The sequence below is a fragment of the Lactuca saligna genome, chromosome 5, assembly GCF_052625555.1.
Source record: "Lactuca saligna cultivar CGN05327 chromosome 5, ASM5262555v1, whole genome shotgun sequence".
Lineage (NCBI taxonomy): Eukaryota > Viridiplantae > Streptophyta > Magnoliopsida > Asterales > Asteraceae > Lactuca > Lactuca saligna.
In genome coordinates, this window is record NC_136421.1 from 15,704,173 (window position 1) to 15,717,882 (window position 13,710).

General features: G+C 33.3%; 1 protein-coding gene and 1 pseudogene across 1 annotated transcript; one reads left to right on the forward strand and one right to left on the reverse strand.

Moving 5' to 3' along the window:
• Window positions 1-426: 426 nt before the first annotated feature.
• Window positions 427-4,671, forward strand: LOC145045086 (lon protease homolog 2, peroxisomal-like; annotated as a pseudogene).
• Window positions 4,672-7,991: 3,320 nt separating this feature from the next.
• LOC145045087 (uncharacterized) lies at window positions 7,992-11,735 on the reverse strand. The gene is made up of 5 exons (XM_078993435.1): window positions 11,565-11,735; window positions 11,031-11,241; window positions 10,383-10,408; window positions 8,935-10,309; window positions 7,992-8,869 (listed from the first exon to the last, which is right to left on the reverse strand). Exons 1-5 carry the CDS (start codon window positions 11,733-11,735, stop codon window positions 7,992-7,994), a joined length of 2,661 nt encoding a protein of 886 aa, XP_078849561.1.
• Window positions 11,736-13,710: the final 1,975 nt, after the last annotated feature.

Genomic DNA, 13,710 nt, shown 5'->3' on the forward strand with positions numbered 1-13,710 from the left:
CTGCTCTTCGCCGTCTCTGTTTCTTCTTCAGGTATGTGTTGTAATTTGTCTTATACAATCTCATGTCGGCACTTTTGTCTTGCAAATATCGTATTTTGATTGTTCTTTACAAAGATAGAGGCGATGATGATATTTGTTTGTGAAAACAATTTGCACCGTCGACCATGGGTGAACTTGAAGGTCATATTTGTCAAGGCAACTCAGAAGGCATATTCGATTAGACTATGCAACCGGTGTTTGCAGCCATACTGTCTTTCATCCCCTTTTTCTGAGCCTCGTCTCATTGAAAATCACTTCCGTGTTTTTTATTTAGGTTTTCACCTTAAATATGAATTCACTTTTTATGATATTTGATTTTCAAATTCCTGGTGTTTCTTTTTTCGTCTTTTTCTGTACGTTGGAGAGGGTCACAGAAGAAAACGTTTTATGATTGACAACATATCATCGTCGACCTCATCACAGCTGAATAGCCGTTTGTCAACAACATCGACGACGGTGTTGTCAACTGCGGAGGGCGTTGATCAAATGGAGCTTCTTCTCAACAGCAAGTGAGACATATACCACCACCAGGGTTTTCGAGCAACCCAAGGAGTTGTTGTCGTTCCTGAATACCTGCCTTTTTTGTTCAATGATTTATGTGGGTTTGTTGTTGTTTGTTGTTTGCAGATTAAAAGTATTGATTTCGATTTTTAATCGGGCTTTAATTTTCGATTTAAGGACTCAATTTCTGACTTGCATCAGTTCGTAGAAGCTCGTGTACTACAAACCCTGAATTTTGGTGTTGACATTTTGTCTAGCTTGTCTCTTGCTATGACAATGAATGGGGTTACATGTATGTATATTGATTGTTTTATTATGAAAAGAAACCATCTTTTTTCTTTTTATCACCGGCAGTAGATTTTTATCTTAATTTGTATATTGATTGTCGATTTTTGTTGTAGCAACTGTCAGGTGGGTTCTTCTACAGAGAGGAAGGGATTCTTAGTTGCGAGACTTGACCTAAGAAATGAGTTATAGTTAATGAACATGACACATATGGTATTGGTAGCTATGTCTCATGTATTCATAGTTACACATACCTCCCTCCTATCTAGAGTTTTTTTTAAGACTTCTTTCTCACAAGTTGTTTAGTGAATTACTCTTTTGGATCCATTAAAATATTCACCTGAAACAAAACTATAGTTTTTTTTATTGCAAGATGAGAATAGAGATTGCTTTGCTGAAACTGTAGAGGTATGTCTAATATAATAATCCGATTTTCTGTCTTCTGAAAATGGAAGTACATTATAACATTTTCCCTCATATTACCTTTTTCAGTTTGTTAGTGCTTGCTTTGATATGAATATCTACCCGATAAGTTTCATTTTCGAAGAGCAGTGATGTAGTGGTTACGTGAGGCATTAAAGAATAAAGATGTCAGAAAAAGTTATGTTAATTCCTGTTTTGGTGTATGCTGAAATTGATCGAATAAGATGTAGATGTTAATTGTTTATTTGATGTTTTGAATGGTATGTATTGTTGGCGGGATTTTACAATTGAACATACTGTAACGCCTGATAATTTTGTTAGGGTCACTATCCTATTCTTCAATCATTTGAGAACCATAGTCATTCTTTAATAAATGATCATTATAACAACTATATCGGATTCCCATGTCATCAATATACATGTTATCAAGCTACATCTGCAAAAGATATATATATATATATATATATATATATATATATATATATATGAGAAAAGTGAATATACATTACAGCCCCACCTAAGCTTAGGTACTAAACCTTATGAAAACATGTTGATTTACTATATAAACATTGCGATTAGGGGATTCACAATTAACAATTGAAGATGTAGATTCAAGATCGATGCAATAATTATGATAAGAAAGCAAAAATATTGATTATCTTAGAGTTTTCTGATAGCGAATAAAAGTAATAATCACTGGAGTGAAGTAATAAACGATAATTGAGGAAATAAAATATGGATGGTAAAACGATGTTGAAGGAAAGAAATGTTAACGAGGATGATATATTTATCAAGTGAAAAACAAATCTTGTATATTTACTATGTTAAAACAACATATTTTATAGGTTTAGTACCTATGCTTAGGTATGGTCGTAATATATATTCTCTATCCCCTATATATATATATATATATATATATATATATATATATATATATATATATATATATATATATATATATATATATAGAAAGTAACATTGACCCTATTTAACATTGATCCTGTATAAGGGCTGATTTGGGTGATAGAAGCTCTAAGAATCAATAAGGTTTATCAGATTCTCACTAACTTGATGGGAAAAGTCAATAAGAACCCAATTGCCATACAAGGTATATTTTGTCAATATAGCTATTTTTATAAGCAATTTATGATAAACTTATTTGTATTTATGACTTTATGTTTGATGTTAGGGGTGTTGTTGCTCGTGCATTACATCTATCAAGAGGAGTTGAAAAACCAAGTGGTAGGGTTACTTACATAGTTGTTCTTGAAGGATTGAGTAGATTTAGTGTTGAGGAGTTTAACACAAGAAGAACTTACACTACTGGAAGAATTTCTCCTATTGATATGACAGAGGCTGGTATACCATCAAAACCACATTATTCCTTTTCAATTTCTATGTAGATTAACATTCACCATGTTTACTTTATGGATTTCATGGTATTTGAATAAAGTGAAAAGTTTTGAGAAATTGATGTCACACTTGAGAAAATGGAAGACTCTCCTAAGTCAAACAGTTCATTCAATCCAAAAACAAAACAACTTTGTCTATACAAAAGGGTAGAGTGGTCATTTTTTCATATTCAAACAGTTCATTCTGTCAAAAAAAAAAAAAAAAAAAAACAATATTTGTTTATACAACAACATCATTTATCCATTCATGCATGAAGATTGAAGAAGCATTATGCCAATGAGTTGAAGTTTTCATCATTAGTAATTGAGTTATTCAACTATTGAAAAAACATGAAATGGAGTATAAATATGTTAAATTTCAAAGTTTATATCATTTAGGGTCTTTCAAGATGCTGAGTTGCTACATTTTATAATCTTAATTAGAAATGAAGCAAGTAGAACAAGACACATACTTCATAGTATTGTCTACACAGTTTATACAAATTGCCATGGAGCTTATTTCTGTTCTTGAACAGGTATAAACAGTGACTATTCTCACTATTATTTTATTAAAAGTAATATTGTAACATTTTTTTTTTCAAAATTTCATTTTTAGAAACAAAAAACTAGAAGGAGAACTAAAGTTCTTCTTGAAATTTGTCCCCGTGCACAAACTCACAGATATATTTGTTGCAAGCTTTGAGATAAGCTTTGAAGAACAGTTGGCTATGTTAGATTCAGTTGATGTAAAAGTAAGGCTTTCAAAAGCCACAAAGTTAGTTGATAGACATTTACAGGTAAAAAAAAACTTATAATTTTATATTTAGAAACTTTGCAATTTATAGTTGAAATTGATGAAATTATTACATGTATCAGTCTATTCGTGTGACAGAAAAGATTACACAAAAGGTTGAAGGACAGCTATCAAAAACACAGAAGGAAAATCTTTTAAGCCAACAGGTATGTTTTTGGATTTTATTTTTATGTTTTTTTTAATATAAACTTTTTCTTGATTGTAAACCAGATGAGGGCTATTAAAGAAGAGCTTGGAGATATTTATGATGAAGATGATGACGTGGCTGCTCTTGAAAGAAAGATGCAAGATGGTGGAATGCGTCTAAATATTTGGAAACATGCACAAAGGGGATTAAGGTATAGTTGATTTTTGCAATTTTGGTCCCAAAATTTTATTTTATTTTATTTTATTTGCAGTTTCGATCCTTATTTATGGTTGTTGAAATGCTTTTGGTACCTATTCTTCCAAGTAAAATGAATATTTTAGGCCATTGGTTATAGTGATTTTTGCAATATTTTTTCCCAAAAATCTAGTCATGTTACTTGGAATAGGAAGCAAAAACATGACAAAAACCTCAAATTAGGACCAAAATGAAAAAAATCATATTTACTCAAGGACATTTTCCGATTGTGATTGTGTCTTACCTCATTATGGGATATTACATATTGTTGTTTCTTTAAAATATTGACAAATAAATATGATTTTTTTTTTTTAATTTTAAACATATATAAAATGTTATATTTTCAATCTCAGCAACCAGAGTATAACAGCTCACGTGTTTAGCTTGAACTTCTTGCTGATTTGCCATGACATACAGCCATTGAAGAACCTGAGTTGGACCTAAAAGCTGCAAAAGAAAGGTTTGATGGTGAGCACTATGGCTTAGTCAAAATCAAACAAATGATTATTGAATATCCGGAAGTTAGCGAGTTTAGAAAAACAATTAATTTGGAATGATGGAATCATGGTAGGAATGGAGTTGTTCATTCCATTCCATTGCCATGTTGTGATGAATTTTTTGAATTGCAGCTGAAACAGAATGCAAAAAGCCAGATATTATGCTTTGTAGGCCCGCCAGGTGCCGGGAAAACATCATTGGCATCATCAATTGCTACTGCTTTTGGGAGGAAGTTCATAAGAAAATCTCTTGGTGGTGTAAAAGAAGAAGCTAACATTAGAGGCCATAGAAGGACATACATTGGAAGCATACCCGATCGCCTTATTGATGGATTATAGGTGAATTTTTTTCATTTTTTTTTTACAAAAATAAATTTGAAATTTTTACTTTTATAAGCTATATAACATTTCAGATCAAATTAATGTAATTTGTTTTGATTAATATTATATTATGTTCTACCTTTTGGTACAACTTGAAATAAGAAAAAAAAAACAAACAAACAAACACAGCACCAAAGGCGCAACTAATTCCACTTTAGTTTCATAATTAAAATTAAAACTAGAAGCAAACTTAAAAAAAAGTTAGATAATCTAATAACTTACTATATAAAGTCGACAAGTCACATTGGTGTAGTTGATATAGTTTTAAAAGTTAAGTGACTATACTAGCTAAAGAAAAGTTTACGTTTTTTTCAAACTCAAATCACCCCATGAGCTTTGTATGGATGTCACTTTATCGAACAAACTTGTATGATACAAATAATAATCAAAATATATTAATTCACTTAGGTTTAAATTAAGCACCAATTCAATTCCATTTAGTGATTCTTGAAAAAAAAACTGAAAATGAAATGAAAATCATAGGGGGTAAAATTATCATTTTTATCATCACTAATACAATTTGGTCGAAACAAGCATGTGGTTTTATAGATCAAATAAGTTTTTTCGATGTTTTGTTGGCTAAAATGACACTTTTTAAATTCGATAGCCTACTAGACCTAAATAGAGAGACATGTCCAAACCCCAAGTGTATATGGAATTGGTATACACATGGTACATGTCCATGCCTTAGGCTTAGGCCTGATCCGATCCGAACCCTTGAAAAATTATATGAGTTTGGAGCATAGTTTTTTATTCGTTTACCTGTTAACGACCGTACTCGCTAATCTTTTTATTAAAAGGGTCGGGTATGAATCATCACATTCGATCCGTTTATAACCCGCCTTGTATAAATTTTAGAAATAAATGCCTATATTTTATCATGCCTAAAGTTTAATTTTAATTTTAATCGAAAGTCCCAAGGGGAAAAGCCAAAGGCCAAACTATTTTTGGAGTCAACTTCTAGATGGTCTATTTACAAGAATCAAAGTATCATTTCATTAATATTTCATCAAGCAATCACTAAATTCAATTATAAATCAACAAATTCATTGTCAACCAGAAGAAAGTTTGCAATTGCTATTCTCTATCACCGTATAAAACATTTAAAAATCAATTGGAAGATACTATAATAGCGAACTTAATTCCAATCGAAAGTTCTCGAGTATGTAATGTGTTTTCTAAATAAACATTTTTGTTTGATTATTCAAAAAATCTACAGACTATGGGGCGGGTTTGGATATTTGTTGATTCGGTGGATAAGCAAATGTGTTTAATTATTCAAAACTCTGCAGGTTACGGAGCAAGTTTGGATTCGATTTTGAAATTTGTTAAACGAGTTTGAATTCGATTCAAACCCACCCCATTGTGAGGCGAACTTAAGCTATATTGCATGCTAAGTTTTTAACCTTTCAACTTTTTACCCCAAATCATTGCCATTTTTTTCCTTATCAAAATTTCACAAAAATTTCCAAGAAAACTCAAATCACCCCAAGAAAATACCCTCGGGCAGAGAGGTGTGAACATTATGTCGTCATGCTATGCCTTCATCCATGTCAACATTCATGCCCATGAAATGTTGGGTAGAGCCATGTGACCTTAAAATCATTTGTTTGGTATAAAGATGAAATATTTTTTGTATATTACAATATTACAAAAACTAGCACTACTTTAATATAAAGTTCACTTTGGATTGACATTTTTGTATATTACAATGTTTAACACTCTTATTCACGATGAGAATAAGACTTATTTTTTTTAACTGACAAACAATTATTGTTTTGTATCAACTTTAGGGGAGCTTTTACATTTAGTTTAACTCTCTTACCTCGAACTAGGGAGCTTTTACATTTAGGTATCATGGCCAATTGGCCATAGACAATATTACGAGGATAAAAAAAGACAACCATACAGTCATACTTGATGTTTATGAACGACTTTTGGGTGACATAAAACTTGATTTGTTTGAAAAAGGTCAAAGACTACAAACATAGATAACCATTTGTTCCATAACATTCATTAAAAACAATTAAACCAAACTTAGAAATGTAAAATAAGGGAAATATTGGAGATTGTGGAACTAGAGATACTATACCAAAAAAAAGCTTCATCATTTAAGTTTCTGCCACTTTAAACAAACTTCCACCGCCATAACTCTCTGATTTATCAAGTTTTCTCCTGCATCCAAAACACAAAATGTAAATAAATAAATAACACCATCTTGAGTTGGCATCCACATCAACCAAGTGGTAGAAAGTTATTTGTTTATCATGCAATACGAAAGCAAAATACAAATACATGTTAGAAAATACAAACAAATAGCCATACGAAAGCAAAAATACAAATACATGTTAGAAAATACAAACAAATAGCAAAATGAGGAAAGAAGATAATTATAAATGCATGTGAAGCAACAAATATGACGCATACCTTATAATTAAGATGAGAAGGTGGAAGTAAGATATTCTTGATCCTCCACGAAGATCTGCAGATTCATGTCTCTTCTTTGGCTCGATTTTCAGATTAGGATCAGCAAGAAAGCCCAAAATGAGTTTTAACAACCCCTTTTTTATTATCTTTTCTTTTGAATCAACCGGCTTGAATGCATCATGATCAACATCAGATGTGTTTTTCTTTACAGATTCAGACAATGTACGAACACCAAGTCTGGTGTAGATCTCCACAAGCTTGGTTCGGGTTAGGGTTTTCTGACTTGGCTGAGGAAACCATACGAATATGGGACGAGAGAAGGTTTTTGTAAAGAGATCAGTCAAGAAAATATCATCACCAAGGAACACGTCACACTTGTCCAACAGAAAAATGACCTTGGAAGCAGGATCCAAAACAGGGAGTTTGGATAAGTTGTTTTTGAAAGTATCTTCCATTCCTGGGGTCCAATTTCACACCACAAACTCCCAAAAGGCGCAACACTCTTTGTGTGTGATTTGACACCCTTCTGAACTTTCCCATGACTTCCAGAGCTTACAGTAGTCTTCAACCGAGGGATGAACTTTGGCATCGAAAGTCTCGGCAAAGAAGTCAAGAATTGTGTTCTTATATTTGCAATTTTCCAAAACCATCAGCTGTTCACCAAAAAGATTGTTTTTGTCGTGAAGAACACAAGCTTGAGGCGTCACCCACTCTCCATTTTCAGTTCCTTTTGGGATCCATATCCTTTTATTTTCTTCATCGACAGGGACCCACTTGTATGTAGACAAGAAATAATAGATTCGGGAAATTGTTTCAAAGTTTGAGTGGCATTCGAGGTAGCTAGCAAGCAACTAGCATTCCTTGTTAGTTTCATTGGTAACTCCTAAAGCATTGAGCTCATCTTTGTAAGATACAATGTGAGATCCATAGAATCCTTCATCAATAAAAGGACCATCGTTACACTTCAAGAAAGAATCATGTAAAGAATTGAAAAGCAAGCACTCATCAGGACGTCTGTAGCCAAAATGCGTTTTCAACCAACTCTTTTTAGAAACTTTTTCTAGAAATCCATCAGGAAAATCTGTTCTGCTCTCCTTCAGTTTCTTGACAGAATCAAGCAAGGCAAAAACATTCAATGCAGTCAGGCTACTGCAATCTTGAGGTAAGAAAAGACGAGAAGCAACAAACTTGGCACCATCTTTGAAATCTGTAACCACACCCAAATCCTTCAGCTCAGCATGATAGTCATGGATCCCAATGCCATAAAAGTTGTTGCTGTCATCAATGAAAGGAAGCAAGGAGATTGGAATAACTGGTTCCCAATCTTTGCCAAAAAGAATGCACTCATTTGGCGATCTGTAGTCGCCAAGTCTTGTTTTTAGCCATTTCTCTTCTCGTATGCACTTCTTGAGCTCCGAAGGAAACTTTACTTTAAGTTTCCTAAGCTTTCCATAACATTGCAGAAACGAAAGGACATGTTCTTTTTTGATTGAAGATATCGAAGCCTGCTGCTTGAAAGTACGTGTAAATTCTTTGCTGGCATCCTCAAAATCCACCATCACACCTATTTTCTTTAATTCGTTCGACATAGAAAAGATAGACCTCCCGTAAAACTTTTCATCAAGAACAGGGAATGATCCGAAGACCTTAAGAAGGCAACCCCATTCAGATTCAGGGTTTGACAAGAAACATTCAGATGGGCATCCGTAAAACTGTAACCCAAGTTTGCCTTCAAGCACTTATTGTTTTTAATGGCTTGCACAAGCTTATCGGATGATCACAGATTTTTTATACAGTTTAATATGAGTAACAAAGCTTCAGATGACAGAGAGGTCAGTGAATATGAGGACTTGAGTTTGTCTGAAACAAGCTGATAATTCCCGTTGAACTTCACACCTACACCAAGAAGATCAAGCTCTTTCTTGAAAGAAAGCATCTCTGAACCATAATAATCACGATCAAGGAAGGGAATATCAGTTATCTGTGAAGCAGCATTCCATTCCTGGCTGAACAGAACACAATTGGTAGGAGTCGTAACACCTCGAGATGTCCTAAGCCACTTTTCTTTTCTTATACTTTCGATCAATTCCCGAGTGGAGATATAATGCACTCCAAGATACTGAATGAATTTCAGTATTGAAAAAACATTGTCTCTGGTAAGCTGTGAAGAGGCTGCAAGAGACATGAGGCGCTTACCAATAAATTCACAGGCTTCTGTATTTTGAAACCTAACACCGATTTTTTTCAACTCATCCTCATAGTTCTTCAACTCAACACCATAAAACTTTTCATCAACCAATGGGATATCAACAAGCACCGATCCATTCTGTAAAAGATTCCCGATGGATGACTTTAGCATGAACGACTCTGATGGCGGGCAGTAGCCAGGATTGCCACTCGAAGAAATCTTCAACCAGCTGCCATTTTCTATGGATGACAAAAACCTTTCTGGTAAACCATCTCTTGATGTCCTTAACTTGTGAAGCCACTCTAAAAGCAAGAATGCGTTTCTTTTAGTTAGAGGAGAGGAGAGAGTGGGAATAGCAGCATTGGGAGGAGATAGATAAGGAACATCAGAAGCCCCAACATATTTTTGAAGAAACGAAACAATCTCTTCACCAGATGTCACCATACCAAAATAACAACCACCACGTGTATAATCTTCACCCAACTCAACATAATTATGCTGCCTCCATGGATTTGAACCAATCAGCTCGACCCATCTGCTTCCTTTCGCAGGTACAAGCACTCCACTTCTTATTTTAGTAACATTCCCATAGTTATCAACTATGGGTATATCAATACACAGTTCCTCAACTTCATGTTTCCCTAAATACTCCTTTTTAAAAGAGTTGTGGAGGAAATGGGCATAAGTAACAACCAGCTTGTGGTCATTGTTGAGTGAATGACTAACAAGCTTGGCGTATTCACAAACTCTCACAAACTTAATTTTCATCTCATCTCTAAGCCATTTTACTAGTGTTGACTTCTGCGAACATGATCGTATGGCTTCTTGTGTGGCTTTAGGCAGAAAAAAATTACCTATTGAGTTTCTGAACTCTGTGTTGCAGTTATGCAACCAGGAAATACAAACCGAATCTGCAGCCATAAGCTTGTTTGTACCAGAGGCCGGAGTAAATACATCATCTTTTCCATCTCGCCCAATATACTTTATCAGAGGTGTGTTTTTCATTAAACCTTATCTGATAACCATTACTGAAAATATAAGGCCGGGTCGTTACCAAAAACACGCTTTTGAATCCAATTCCTGCGACAAATTAAATAAAAATGTGTCACAACACAAGACAGTGCTACAATATTTTCATTTTAGGACACTTAAGCTACTGTTAACCATGAAACACCATGATCTTTTGTTCAAATATTCATTCCAAGACCATCAGTGCAAAATTAACTTCTTTCATAACATGAAAATAGACTCAACTGTAAATCATGGTGAAAAAAGTTTAGGTTATTGTTACTTTATTGTTAAAAACACACTATCAATGTTCAAGCTTTATTGTTTGACGTCTCTAAAGTTAAAAACACCAACATCTTTTCTACATAAGCCTTAAAAAATAGTTACTTTATCCATAATCTTTAAAACACGAACATCATCATGTAAAAGCACAAGAGCTTGAACATGACATACATTTGACTAATTTTCAAATTCTTTTTTTATGTGGAAAACTTTAGATCGATTAATTTAATAAGCAAAGTCATTCTTTAATAACATATAGATGTTACCATTTAAATAACAACTCAAATAAAAAATTAGATTGTAGACTCTATTGTCAACGTGATGGGCGTCTGCACCATTCTTTTGGATTAGATTTAAGGCATGCACGTGACAAAATTATGAGTATAGAAATTAAATAAAAAACAGAGGTTACCTTTTTCGCCAATGTAACCACGCTTACGGAGACCTTTCTTAGTAGAACGTCCCACGCTACAAATCGACTCAACGTTCTTATCGGAACACCCTTTCTCGTTGTTGAAAACTAACAGCGTCGCCGGAGCTCCGGTGTTTGTTATGTCGGTTGACGTAATCACGAATTCCAAGGATGGAACAACCCCTTCCGGATACTCGTTATCCTCAGCGTTCTGTGAAATAGCATTAAACCAAATAACAGCTTATAGTCATGAAGCATCGTCGGTCATCGTCAAACTTACAGACCATAAATCTAAACATGTTAACACATAGTTTATTTTTTTCAGAAACTACAAAAACGACAAAAATATTTCCAAGACTATTGGAGTAAAGCAGACCAGTGATCAGGTTCAAAATCCAAAAGGAAACGGTCGATGAACCACCGTTAGCAGTTACCGAGAGAAATTACGGATCAGAAACATAAAATGTGATGCGAAAACATCATGAACTATTTTAAGATAATAACAGAAAGCAAAGAAATGAAACAAATATATACCTGTATAAGTTCCATCAAAAAATGCACGTCCTTCGCGTAAAGCTCGGCAGACAGATTCTTAACCGCCTGATGAAGATCCTCCGTTAGCGGATTTGCCTTTCCGCCGATAGAGAACTTCGTCTTCCTGATTTCGTTCACGTGTTCCCTCGCCGCTGTAGTCGTCGACGCCATTGTATGTGAACAACAAAAAACAATGCACGATTCCTCTTGCTCCGTATTCAAATCACAAACAAACTACGCAGAGTTAATAACCAGATCGATCAATAGAGAGAAAATTGGTGAGGAAGGAAGAGAAGATCATTGGGACAACAAAAGAGTGGGATGGTGACTATAAATTGATTCGACGTCTTTGTCAATTCCGATTCTTCAGATTCTTTCCCAATAACTCCGCTTTTACTAGCGAACTTTTGGCAGCTTGCACTTCCGGTCCTTACTAAATAAGTTAGCTACAAATTAAACCTTTTAAAGCTTTTCCGTCTGAGTTTTATGGGTGCCATATATAACTCTACTTAGTTAAAATAAAAAAAATAAAAAAAAATAAAATAACTCTACTTATTTAAGTAGAGAAAGTGTTTTTGCTTCGCTATGAGTCGGAAAATATGTTGTCTTGGTGTGGGTCAATTGATCTTTCGAGTTACATATTTCTTTTTAGTTTTTTTTATTTAAAACATTCGTTATATTGTTTAACCTTGTGGTTAAACCAAAAGACCTGATTTTTCATAGGCAATTTAGAAAAAAAAAACAAAGTAGGACGTTACATATGTTGGCTTGCATTTAGTTTTGCCGGATGTTAGGCAAACATCGGGGACTAAGTGCAATTGTTGCCCCTTTTGTTGAATTGTGTTGTTAAAACACCTTATGATAGGTAATATGGTAGCGATAAAATAGAATGCTCCTAGTATTTGGTTGAATAGTTCTAATGAAAAAATGATATCAACAACCACTTTTGAATGAAATAATACCATGACTTGGTTTTTTAATCATCTTAAGTATGTGAATGATGCACTCAGATAGAACGTCGTTAGTAACTCGCTAAATCACTTCTAAATGAAAAAATAATACCAACAAACAGTTCTAAATGAAAGAAATATCACATGTTGTAGTTACAACCAAAATGACAATTATGTCATTTTGTCCCTTTTGTTGAATTTTGCAATCGCTGCAGCCACTTATGTGACCAATATACCTATGAAACTTAATTTTTTTAAGCACAAAGCCTTAAAAACTTGAAAGTACATCGCATGATATAAAATAGGAATAACTGATGTTGTATTGATTATTCTTCCCTACGAATACACAATACATGCTACAGTTATAAATAGTCACTTGTAAAAACAAATGTTGTACTATAACACCCTACTTTTATTCTTGCTTGCTGCAGGTGTGGATAAATGATGATATTGCCCTTTGAATTTATATCTACTATCATTGGGTTTACCCGTCAACTCACCTCAGCCAACTTTTGCTTTAAAGTAAGCCAATCTTTGAGTAATGGATCATTCGGCTTATAGTCTTCCCATAATTTTGCATTAACATAGTATTTCTTTAGGGTATAACTAAAATGAATTTCAAAGAAGAATCGTCTTTGATTCGTGCCATATGTCTGCACAAAATAGCATTGTACCTTTAAGTCAAGAAATATAAGTCAAAAAATATATTAAAAAAATTGCATAAAGCGTACTTTCAGTATTTTCTTGCATATACAGTATAATTTTTGTAATCTTGTACATTAAAATGTTAACTTATATAATTTCATGCATTTAAATTGTAATTTTGATCATTTTTCTACATCTTTTTATCCATTTAAAGTTTAATTTCTATAACTCTATGGTAAAAGGGTTATTTATGTCATTTTCTACATTTATATGACAATTTTCTATAATTTTCTTTATTTATAAAGGTAATTGTTTTGTATCTTTAGCCACACACACACACATATATATATATATATATATATATATATATATATATATATATATATATATATATATATATATATATACTACTTTATAATACATATATAATAGTGAGATCCATGATTTTTAAGACCAAAGTCTTAAAAACAAGGAGCTTGATTTTGGACTTTAAAATTAATTTCAATGGTTTAGATTGAATAAATGGTAATCCAAGTTATTTGGATTAAACC

What these genes read in the sequence shown, in the direction of transcription:
- LOC145045087 (XM_078993435.1), bottom strand. Translation starts at nt 11,735, where the DNA reads ATGGCGTCGACGACTACAGCGGCGAGGGAACACGTGAACGAAATCAGG. An exon ending in TTTTGATGGAACTTATACAG is followed by an intron (nt 11,242 to 11,564) that starts GTATATATTTGT and finishes GCTATTTCACAG; the next exon opens with AACGCTGAGGATAACGAGTA. An exon ending in TGGTTACATTGGCGAAAAAG is followed by an intron (nt 10,409 to 11,030) that starts GTAACCTCTGTT and finishes AATTTGTCGCAG; the next exon opens with GAATTGGATTCAAAAGCGTG.